Source organism: Phalacrocorax carbo, chromosome 9 (genome assembly GCF_963921805.1).
Source record: "Phalacrocorax carbo chromosome 9, bPhaCar2.1, whole genome shotgun sequence".
NCBI lineage: Eukaryota > Metazoa > Chordata > Aves > Suliformes > Phalacrocoracidae > Phalacrocorax > Phalacrocorax carbo.
This window is the reverse complement of record NC_087521.1, coordinates 11,998,757-12,010,168: the sequence shown is the minus strand read 5'-3', so window position 1 is coordinate 12,010,168 and position 11,412 is coordinate 11,998,757. Positions and strand designations below refer to the sequence as shown.

Genomic DNA, 11,412 nt, shown 5'->3' with positions numbered 1-11,412 from the left:
GGTTTATCTAGATGCTAGTATGTGGGAGCATCCACACGCCACATCAAAAGCAAGGCAGCATTAACGCAGGGGGGTTGCTTCTCAGTTAAGATGACAAGCGGAAGAATTATGCTGTAATCCTTCACGTTGTGTATTACGAAATTCCTGTTACACAAAATGTCAATCTATTTTTCTTATTTGTCTGCTTCATGCAAAGTCAGTTTAGTGCTACCCACAGTCCACCTAGTAGATCAGAGTATGTCTAAATACCTCTGACATAACTTAAAAAAAAAAAAGCTTTTTTTCCTGCAAGGCTGTATTTCAGCAGTTCTGAACAAACATCTACCCTAACTCCTCCTCTCCACTGGCTTTTGTTTGTTTTAAGGTGTTTCCAAAACCACCTACGTGTAACAGGGAATTTTAATTCTGAAACCCGGATCTAACATCCTAGTTGAGCATGCAACAATTGCAGTCACCACCAGAAATAAAACCTGCTTAACTAAAACTACGGTGAAAGGCTGACCAGTGATCAAGGCAAAAACTTTGGTGAGTCCAGCTGTAAGAGTTCTCTTCTTATACTTGGTAATATTCAGAACTTATTGTTTCTATTTGCTGTGAAGTCAAGAACTGTGAACAGAAAATGAATCCGCAGATATAAATAGACTTTAAATATACTTTCTATCTTTGATTACTTTTTTGACACTTTCCATGGATACTTTTTAAATGAAGTAACTTATTTTTAATTACTACAGGTAGTCTTCCATGGGTAATAAAATTGTTCCTATAGAGTGTCACCAACAGTGTTGATACAGTGGCTAGCAAATATGACTCGGTGGAGGAAGAGGAAAAAGAAACTGGAAATGAATATTCTTTCTCCTCAACTGCCTAGGCATTATGGAAGAGTACTCTTCCAGAGAAGGGGTGAGTTGCCATCAGTGGATATGCACTGCTGACTTTAAAAAAACCAAATCTAACACATAAACTAAAAATTCTGCATTAAGAAAAATGAAATGCTTTCACTGTACATTCTAATACTGGGAGATAATAAAGTCTTTTCTTATAGTGAATATACACCATGTTAGGATCCTATTTTCTACTTTTTTCTTCTTTCTTTTCTCTGTGGTTTGCACCATTGTAACAGCTGCAAGACATTTCTTGATGTTTAGAGCATTGGATTGTGTTATTTCAATTAATTTTGCTAATGACTGATTAAAAATACTGTATAATTTTTATTTGTAGTGAAGTTTCAGAATAGTATAATGCCTGTTCTTCCTTTTCCCCTTTGAAGTGTCTTTGTCAGTTGCCACTTTTTCTCATTGTCTGTAGAGTTCCTTCTGCAATTCTGTGACTTGCCCCTTCTCAGTAAAACTTCCTGAAAATGTTTCCCAGAGTATTTGAGTACTTTTGAAATTATAACACTGAGTTGCTTTCTGTGCATCTGTTCGAAGTTCACCCTGTTGTGTTTCTTTTTGTTGTTGTTCGTTTGGTTTTTTCAAACTAGGGAGGTTACGTGTCCTTGGCAAGCTCCTGCTTAATACTGCCACAAACTGGCATTGAGATTTGTGGACGGGGAAGTGTAAAACCCCTGCTTTTAAGTTCTGCTGTTGTTCACCTGCTCGTGTTTTTAGACTAGAGAGGACTGGGAAACAATACTGGAGATAGTAATGTCATAGAAATGGTAATAATTACATTTGACATGTAAGAAAAAGAGGATGTTTTAGTAATTTATATTTGGTTGGTGGCCATAGCAAGTTTTCAGGATTGCAGTGATGGAGGATGTAGTAGTCGGCAGAATGTTTTTCAGTCCTCCCCCATGTCCGGACTGGTTGCACTGAGATATCTCAGGAAAAGCCAGAAGCTACTGTTCCGGCCTTTTGTGGTAGGCTTGTTTAAAAGGATTCTGAAGTGCCCCGAGGCCTAAGCATCACTGTAACTTGGGTTTGCGGTGGGGGCAAAAAGATAACCACGCTAACAAAAAACCTGAACAAAACTGTAGGGTTATGGCTATGTGATTGTGCAGACTGTAAATAAACGTGTTGTATTTCTAAAGATTTATGAGATAAAGTATTGTCTTAGGCTAAAAACCGCCAGGAATATAATTTCAATATATTTTTGTTCCCCAGGCAGTCGAAAGAAACATGGAAACAATCCTCCAGATGAAGAAGTTGCCACGACTACACGTGGCGGAGGCCGGGCGCCAGGCAGGGCGCCTGCAGGGCCCCAGCAGCCCGGCTGCCTCGGGCTTCCCTGCAAGGGGAGAGGCGGCAGAGCGGCCCCAGGGGTGGGATGGCTCCTGCCCCGGACGGCTTTAAGACGGAGATTGAGACAAACGATCTTTAGAAGAAACCTGAAAGCCGAACAAACCACACGGAGGGACAGGCGGCAGGAGCCGTCAGGGCGGTGAGGCGACGGGCAGCCCTGTGGGATGGCCGGCGGCGGGCCCCTCGCTCCGCTCCGCTCCGCTCGGCGGGGAAGGCCGCGGGGCTCGGGCGGGCTGGGCTGGGCTCCCCGGGCGCCGGGGGCTCCCCCTGCGGCGGGGCTGGTGGGGTTGGGGGGGGAGCCGCGGCGCTCAGCCCGCCCCGGCCCGCCGGTCTCTGCCCCTTGACGTGGCGCGGACTCTCCCATCAGCCATGTTGGCTGCCGGTGGGGGGGGCGGGGGAGGGCGGGCGAGAGAGGCGGCAGCGGCCGGGGAGCGACGCGGCGCGACGCGGGGTGAGCGGGCAGGGCCGGGGCTGAGCGGGACGGCCGGCGGTGGGTGCCACGGGGCGGAGGGTCCTGCGGCGGCAGCCCCGCTCCCCGCGCTGCGTAGATACGGGGGGCGCTCCGGCCCGTGGGGCCCCCCGCTCGGCAGGTGGGCCGGGGGGAGCGTGGGGGGAGCTGCCCGCCTGCCGTCCCCAGGCTCCGGGCGCCTACGCCCGCCCGCTGCGGCCGTGGGGGTAACCCCCCCGGGCGGCCTGAAGCCGCTCTCAGGGCCGCCCTGAGGGGCCGGGGGTGCGTGGGACCCTTCCCCCGCGGCGGGGAGCCCCCTCCTCGGCCGGGGCTGCCGGCACACGGGTCGGGACGCCGGGCGGGGAGCGCGGCCGTGGGCTCCCGTCCCGGGGCTCCCCGGCGTTGTGCCGCCGCCAGGGCCTCTGCGGCCGTACCGGCAGAGCGGCACAGAAACGGTGTTAGGCAGGCCCTGCTGCGTCTGAATGTGTGGCTTTTAGCTTAGGTGGATTGTTAGGTACGCTGGTTGTTTAAAAAAAAAAAAGCCCTTAGTGAACGAAACTGGGAGAGCAGGGTTGGAGGGTGGCTGTGTTTGCGTGGTGAAAATGAGATTGTTACATTGTCAGTTTGACAACTTGCAGTTGCTTTGGGTAAGTACTAAGTCATTCTCCTCGTATATTTGAGTTCCTTCTCGGAACTGAAATAGATTGGTATCTGAGGTGCTGTTTTTGGCATAAAAATAATTAAAGGCTTGTTATTAATTTATGTTATTTTGTCAGATTATTAGTGCATAATAAGCTGAAAGAATAGGTTTGTTGTAAGAAAAGTGCACAGTGACCTGTACTAATTCAGCAGTATTTAAATACACAGTCATATAAGGGACTCTGATCTCTCTATGCTGGAAGCCTTGAAATGCTGTAGAGAGAAATGTTCTGATTTTGTTTGTGCTTCCAAGGATTAGTGGTTATTATTTTGGTGACCTTCTGTATTGGGACACTTTTAGGTGTGGTGTATAAATATTTAAAGGTGCTGAGATGAAGGAGGAGGTTTTAGAATAAACTATTTTGAGGAAAGTATTGCTACTGCTTGCAGTTGCTGCTAGAAGCATTTACAGTAATGCATTTCAAAACTGTTTAATCAGCTATAGGATAGCTTTCTAAATGGTATATCAAACATGTTTGATATGTGTAATGGTTAGAAAGTCCGAACTGTACTCTTGGATCTGGTCAGAGTAATTACATGAATGCTATTACTTCCCTGAGAGTCAAGCCTTTGTAGTCAGCCTGTGACTATGGAGTTTGGTTGTGGCTTCTCTGTGTGACACAGACCGAGATTGCCATGGTGCGGGGATGTGGGGTACGTTCAGTCCCAGCAGTGGCGGGGCGGAAGCAAGCCAGGGAGGAACGGTGGTCTCCTCTGGGTGTCCTGTCCTGCAGCAAAGCTAAAGCTGTGACACCTCAACATGGGAGCTGTTGCTATTCAGCTGTTCTGAAAGTCACTTCACTCTAGTTTTCTGGGGTGGGCAATATTTATTTTGTGGCATTCAGGTGTATGAAGTTTGGTATGTAGTCTGTAGGTCAGGAGGGTTTGCTGTTCTGGTCTAATGTAATACGTCTCCGTACCTATCCCAGAAATTGTGCCTGGATAGCTGAAACAGTGCTACTGAAACTAACTTGTCAGACAGTGAGTTTCACATTTGATGTATGGTGAAATAGGTAAGCATTACTGGCTCTTGGAAATGAAATTAAAAAAGGTGAAAGGAAGAAGAAAAAGGTTGGAAGGAGTAGGAAAACTTGCTTATTAGCAGGTTCTGCCTTCTGAATAGGAAAGACATACCTTACTAGAAATTAATGGTATTTAACTCAATAAATCCAACAAACCTTTTATGTATATACATATGCACTTTATTAGTCACTGCATGCTGGTGTTTGTACATTGGCCTCTGTGGAGCAGTTACTGAGTGGTAAAAATAATATCTGTGTAAAACCATTTCAAGTATAGCCAGAGTTAAATGTGGAGAAATTGCTTTAAAGCCCAGTACAGAAAGTGGGAGTTCATGTTGCAGTGTATGGAGATGGAGTTGGTGGACTTCATAGCAGATACCTATGGAATGGCTGAAATGGCCTTTAAGTTGCAATTTTCTCTGTCTTCTCAGGAGATGATTTTAAAAGGAGAGATTATTCAGTTTGTGGTTATAACTGAGGCTGTTGCTTCACGTGGATTGTTGTACCAATGCCCCATTTTTCAGGGACAATGTTCCTTCACCTTTTGCACAGAACACTCACAGATTTTGATGTATTAGGAGAGAAGTTTCTTAAAATCTAGATCCTTTTCAGATACCAGGCTGTTCTTTCCTGTCTTGGCTGAATTATCTTCTGTGCCTGATCCCTCTGTACTAATTATGATTTCCAGATATTCTCTCCCCTTGCATTTGCTCACTTTTGTTCCCTGCCTGATGGCCTCGTTCAGCCTTGCAGCAACTTAAGTAAAAGCGATGGTGGAAGTGCTCTTTTGCACAAAGTCCACTGTGGCTCCCTGTGTTGCAATTGCTGTGACACGTAAATCTGATCCTAATATCAGTAAGATAACATGCCTGTAAAAATGTTGGCAGACTAATTATCATAGTATGTCTGTTACAGTGTGAAGATAAGTGATGGTGATTGCACCTGTGGAAAACTTTAAGAAAAGGGTACTCTATAAAGTTAAGTTCACATATCAGTCCATGTTTTATAAGAACAATTTTGAGACTGCTTTTTGTAGCTTTCATCACATGCTGACAGTGGATTATTTCCTGATATGAACTGTAAAATGTTGTTTTACGGATGTTGTTAATTTGTTTTGTTAAAAGTCAGCATTAGGATCAAACTATTAAGTTAAACTATAATTAAAAAAACATGAAACGTTTCTATCATATAAACTAAAGGTGCAATGCCATTATAATTTTAGTAAAGAGAGCTAGGTCTTTCGAAGTGGAGTTTTTTCCAGGGGTCTCCTAGCATATGTAGTTGCTGGGCTAAGGGTCATGAGTGTGTTTGTGAGAATTGTTGATTTAAATCTTAAATCAGGGGGATTCTGGCATGTCTAAAGCTGTTGACTTAGTACAGTCTAAAATAAGACCTAGGAGTGTTTTCCCAGGTTACCTCTTAGGTGGTTCATTTAGACTTTTACAGTAAATTCTTAATTATTAGGCGGTGGGAGTTTAGGTATTCTAGTTGTTGGAAAAACCTGTATAACTTATGTATTATAAAATGTACTGGAAGCATACAGCAGGTATTCAGGGACAGTGTAGACATAGCTGAGTGTTGGGGTTTTTTGGGGTGGGGTGGAGGGGCGCTTCTTGCTAGCTTTCCAGGATGTTCACAAGCTCCCGTTGAACTTTTTAGATGCGTCTGTGCTCCAGCTTCTGAGTAACTGTAGCTGAAAATTTTGAAAGCCTTAGGTTGGTGCCAAAATGGTAAATTTGAGTTCAAACAATTGTTGAAAGGTGTATCTTGATGTATAATGTAGTGGAATATGACACATGTACTACTTAAAGATTTTTCCTAGCATTGCTGTTGGAATTCTTGTGGAATATAGTGTTGTCATTCCTTCATATTTGCATATAGGCCAAATGATGAGTTGCTAAAATGGTTAATTACTGTTACAGAATTCGTATAAAATTTGATGCAGCAGAAGACATAAAACAGTTACACTTAGAAATACTTTTTCCTATATGATTCTTAAAGAAATCAGAGGATAAACAGTTTGCAAGAATGAATGATTCTTGACTAATGAGCAGAATGCATAAATAAATGCATTAGTGGAAGGCCATAAAGGACGGTGTATTTTTTTTGTGTAAGCAAGTCTTTATTTTAAAGTGTGTTAGTGTGCTGCATGTTATCTACTCTGACCTACACTAGAATTATTGCTTCAGTTACAACATTTCTTTCCCGAGTTTGTTGCTTGAGTCAAGAAATGATCGGAAGATGGACTATTGTAACACTAGGTATTTACTTGTACCGTATCAAATATTTGTTATTTTGAAGAGGTTGCTGCATCCTAGGAGTCTTAAATTTCTTTCTGTTTTGCCTTGTAAATCTGTGCATTGCTTTTAGGATTTTAGGAACATTGCCCACTGTTTATTGATTGTAACTCAGTTACAGTATATGAATGTGTTACTGTCATTTAGTACATTCAGTATTTTGTGGTTAAAAATGTTCGCACTTCAACATTCTGCTAATGGTTCTCTCTTTATTATAGTGATAAACAGAGAAGTTGACCATGACAACCTTCCTGGAATTTATCCAGCAGAATGAGGACAGAGATGGAGTTAGATTCAGCTGGAATGTTTGGCCTTCAAGTCGTCTTGAAGCCACAAGAATGGTAGTCCCAGTGGCTGCCCTCTTCACACCACTGAAAGAACGGCCAGACTTGCCTCCAATTCAGTATGAGCCAGTTCTGTGCAGCAGGACCACGTGTCGAGCTGTTCTGAATCCTTTATGGTAAATCTCATACATGTGTTATGCCAATGTTTTTCCTTACAAACAGTCTTTAGAACAGTACCAGTTAAACTATGCAAAAGATGTGGTGTGTGGAAGTTCAAGAACTCCTCACATGAGTATACAGCTCAGACTTCTAGATCTTAGAAGAAGTTTCTGCACATAGATTTGCATATGTAGCATACATACTCAAAACAGCTTTCATTTAACTAGTCCTTTCAACATAATTAATGATTAGGTATGTTATTTTTTCTGGAACTGCACATCTTGTGAGTTAGTATACTCCTGCATTTTGCCTCTACAAAATAACTAGGGTAAAAAGTTACTACGCTATACCTTTTTAACTATTAGGGCCTGATATAGTTTAATTTCCAAGTAAAATAAACTGTATTTATTACTGACCTTAGTTCGTTTGTAGACCAAAGCAGGTTAGCTGGTTTACTTTACCAAAACAGGAACTGAAAGATGTGATAGATATATCAGAGAGCGCGTGAAAGTTGTTTAAGCTGAACAGCAGTATTAGCACAAGTACAAGTGATTGTGGACTAGTCATGGATAAGTTTAGGTTGGAAGCAGAGGAAGTGTTTCATATGTCATTCCAGTCACAGAAGCATGGAAAAGAAACAGAACCATTTCTGGCATTTGACAGGCATGGGAAAGGTACTGAGTGATAGTGAGAGATTAGGCATGATGTAAGAGATCCTGTAGAACTCACTCAATTTTATGAATGACTTGTCACTGCTTGGGAGAAAAGGTGACGTCAAAGCAGATGTAAATTTGTGTTTCACTGTTAAACAGACACAGTGGCTGATTATACTGGAAATCAGACTTAGTGGAATCTAACTTTTTTGAAAGTATTATCTTTTATTGAGGGCTGGAAGAAAAATAATGGAAAGACAAAGCCTAAAGTGTCAGTCAGATCCCTGACATTACAGTGAACTGTGTACATTTTTCCTGTTTCATGTATGCAAGTCGTGACTGGATTTTTTTTTTTTTTAACAAGGGGTGATTAGAGACTGAGTTTGGGGGGACCTTTTGAAGCCTGTGTGGCATAGTGTTTTGGGCTAGATAATCTGCAGCCCCTGAAACTGGTATAGATCGCTTGATATAAGTAGAGCGTATTGTGTTTACAGTATGCTGGGATTTATCCAAAGATTTAATGATATTTTAAAAAGACTTTGCCCTTGTAAACAGAAGATGTGATAGCAAGAAATAGACATTGAAAACATGTAAAAGTTTACTTTCCCTTAAAATGTGAGTAGGACTTTGTAAGACATGAAGGTACAATTTGCATTTTTTATTTCAACTGTCCGAATAGTAATAAAATGTAGATAAAAGGAGGTAGGCTCTTCAATTGAAAAAAATTGTTATTTTTCACTTGAGAGATAGCTGTTAAGTTGGAAGCTGTTTTTTCAGGGCGTAATGTATATTCAGGATTGTCCCAGACTCTGGCAGCTAATAGGCATAGGATGAGAAAAGAGTGAAATACAAAGGAAAGGAGAGTTTAAAATGATTTGCCTAAAACCACACAGGAAGTCTCTAATAAAGGTGCCGAGTCTGTATTCGTAAATTTCTTATTTGCTTCTTTTGCCCGAAGACCATTCTTCCTCTGTAAATACAAAAATTTGCCTGATATGGCTGCGTAAGACTATGCTTTGCATTTCTAATATGGGTATTTAGGAGACAATATATTAGGAGGAAGCTTTTTTCAAAGCCAGTGTGTTTTTGAAAAATTAAAAGAAACTTATTCTAGGGTCAGTGGAGGAAAAAGAATTGTTCATCCTATATAAACTTTTCTTTTTTTTTTATAGCCAAGTGGATTATCGAGCAAAACTCTGGGCTTGCAACTTTTGTTATCAGAGAAATCAGGTAAGAAAATGAAACATTCAGGATATAGAAAATCTTTTTTGGAAAGTAAAAGTGAAAATCCTCACTCTTCAAGTTGTAGTTGTGAACTGAAGAGCAAGAGCATGAGTGTGCAGCTATATCTTCAGAGATTGCATTGAGATTTTTTTTTGTGACAGCAATAGTGAACATCTGTTTCAGAGGAAAGTAGTCCATATGTATTTTTTTTTTGTAGAAGTTGTAATCTTTTGTTCACACTTAATTTCTGTGTTTTTATTTGCAGTTTCCTCCTACCTATGCTGGCATATCTGAAATGAATCAGCCAGCTGAACTTTTACCTCAGTTCTCCAGCATTGAATATGTAGTACAGGTAAAATCATTACATAAAATCTTCTAACATCTATAACCTTGCAATATATAAAAAGAATGAATTTCAGTTTTATACTGTGAGCCTATACGTGCTTGTTAATAGGTTGAAGATGTGTCATCAGTTGGAAATGGAAAACGTAATTTTTCATAAGAACAAAAGGATGACTAATAAGACTGGTTTAAAAAAACCAAACAAACAAACAAAACCCCACAAAAAAAGAGAAGTCTCTTCTGAGGTCAATATTTCTCTTAGGTCTGTTTCTTTACCAGGAATTTAATTTATGTTTGTGCTGGGGTCTGTGTATTGCTCTTGCTTGCTCAGATGATTTCAGTTCAAATTTGGCTGACTGGTGATTCATCTCTCGTTAAATATTTGAATTTAAGTTTGTAACTGAATGATTATGAGCTAGTTTTAGGGCTAGCTGATTTAGAGAAAACAGCTAATACATATTCAGTTCAGGTGTTTGACTTTCAGTATTCACCCCTGAATAGAAATAGAAATAAAAAAATGACCCACTACCCAAAGTTGCAAACATTTGCAATTGCAAATTTATAATCTCTAAATTCAATTTTTGAGGATTAAAATTTGTGAGACTTCACTGTCGCATTCGAATTATGAAAAGAAGAGCAAAGACTGAATACAATCTCTACTTCTTGCTAACTCTTGCAATGCAAAGTAATGGGGATATTTGCTCATAGTAGAGCAAAATTAGTTTAGAAAGAATAAAAAGAACTGATGATCTCTAGTGTAAAATTATGAAATGAAATGCCAAAGAATGTTATCAAGTTGCAATATTTTATAATTCTGAATAGTTTTATGACTGTTATGTTCACTTAGAGTGACGAAAACTCATTATATATTAAAAGACTTACATAGTTGGCATATGCTTCAAAACTGTCATGACATCCTGAATGGTTTGGGTTTTTTTCCTTCTGTAGTAAGCATTTAATTTTTGTGCTGAGTTTGTTATGGTAGGGGTTTCATTCCCCTTTAGCCCCAGATACTGATTACAATTTGAGAGGGAGGTAAGTTAGATGGAACATTGACATTATTGATATGATTAAAATTAGAACTTTTACAAAATGTACATGTTCATTTTTGATCCTGTAAACTTCGCAAGATTTGTTTTTCATGTGATTATATTTGTGTTTCTTAAAGCGTGGCCCTCAGATGCCTTTGATATTTCTTTATGTTGTGGACACGTGCATGGAAGATGAAGATTTGCAAGCTTTGAAGGAATCCATGCAAATGTCACTTAGTCTCCTGCCACCAACTGCGTTAGTAGGTCTCATTACCTTTGGCCGAATGGTGCAAGTTCATGAGCTTGGCTGTGAAGGAATTTCCAAAAGTTATGTCTTCAGAGGAACAAAGGACCTATCTGCAAAACAGCTGCAGGTAACACTCAAAAGAAACGAAAAGAAGTCATCAAGATGATGGTTGTGAAGAAATTCAAATAGTCTTTAAACAAATTTTGTAATAAAATCTTACGTATTTGTCTACAGGAAATGCTAGGGCTTACAAAAGTAGCTGTTTCACAAGTTGGTCGGGGTCCTCAAGTGCAGCAGCCACCACCTTCAAACAGGTAATGGGCTTAAAACATCTAGAAAGTGTACCTTGGCTACACTGATTTACTAGAAAACTTACGTTTTATGGCAATCGAAACAATCGAGAGCCGAACCCTTTGATCAGGCACAAATTTACTAGGATAGTAATGGTCATAGCCTGTTTCTCCTATAGTTTGTACTGGCAAGAGAAGAATTAGTGGGTGATAGTAAAATCATCTGGATGATGCTTCGAAAAATGTTCTGAGAGCACATTACACAGGCATATTACAGATACATTAATAATGATGCTTCTCTTGGTTGGCATTCTGGAAGGTGTTAATAGCTGCTTTAGTGCCCCTTTCTCATGTGGATATCCAGTTTTGCCTTCCCTTTCTCTCCCTCTTCCACTCTTTCCCCCCCACTTCTGTCTTTCATTTGGAAATTGTGGGTGAGTGTTTGATTCTCTTGTGTAACCCACTGTGACATAGAA

General features: G+C 40.7%; 1 protein-coding gene across 1 annotated transcript in view; it reads left to right on the top strand.

Moving 5' to 3' along the window:
* Nucleotides 1-2,566: 2,566 nt before the first annotated feature.
* The window catches only part of SEC23A (SEC23 homolog A, COPII coat complex component), a 29,799-nt gene continuing 20,953 nt past the window's right edge, over nt 2,567-11,412 (top strand). The window contains exons 1-6 of the mRNA XM_064460336.1: nt 2,567-2,691; nt 6,925-7,166; nt 8,975-9,032; nt 9,292-9,378; nt 10,537-10,773; nt 10,881-10,960. Of these exons, the coding sequence (XP_064316406.1) occupies nt 6,946-7,166; nt 8,975-9,032; nt 9,292-9,378; nt 10,537-10,773; nt 10,881-10,960 (683 nt within the window). The 5' untranslated portion in view covers nt 2,567-2,691; nt 6,925-6,945. The remainder of the gene's footprint in view (nt 2,692-6,924; nt 7,167-8,974; nt 9,033-9,291; nt 9,379-10,536; nt 10,774-10,880; nt 10,961-11,412) is intronic.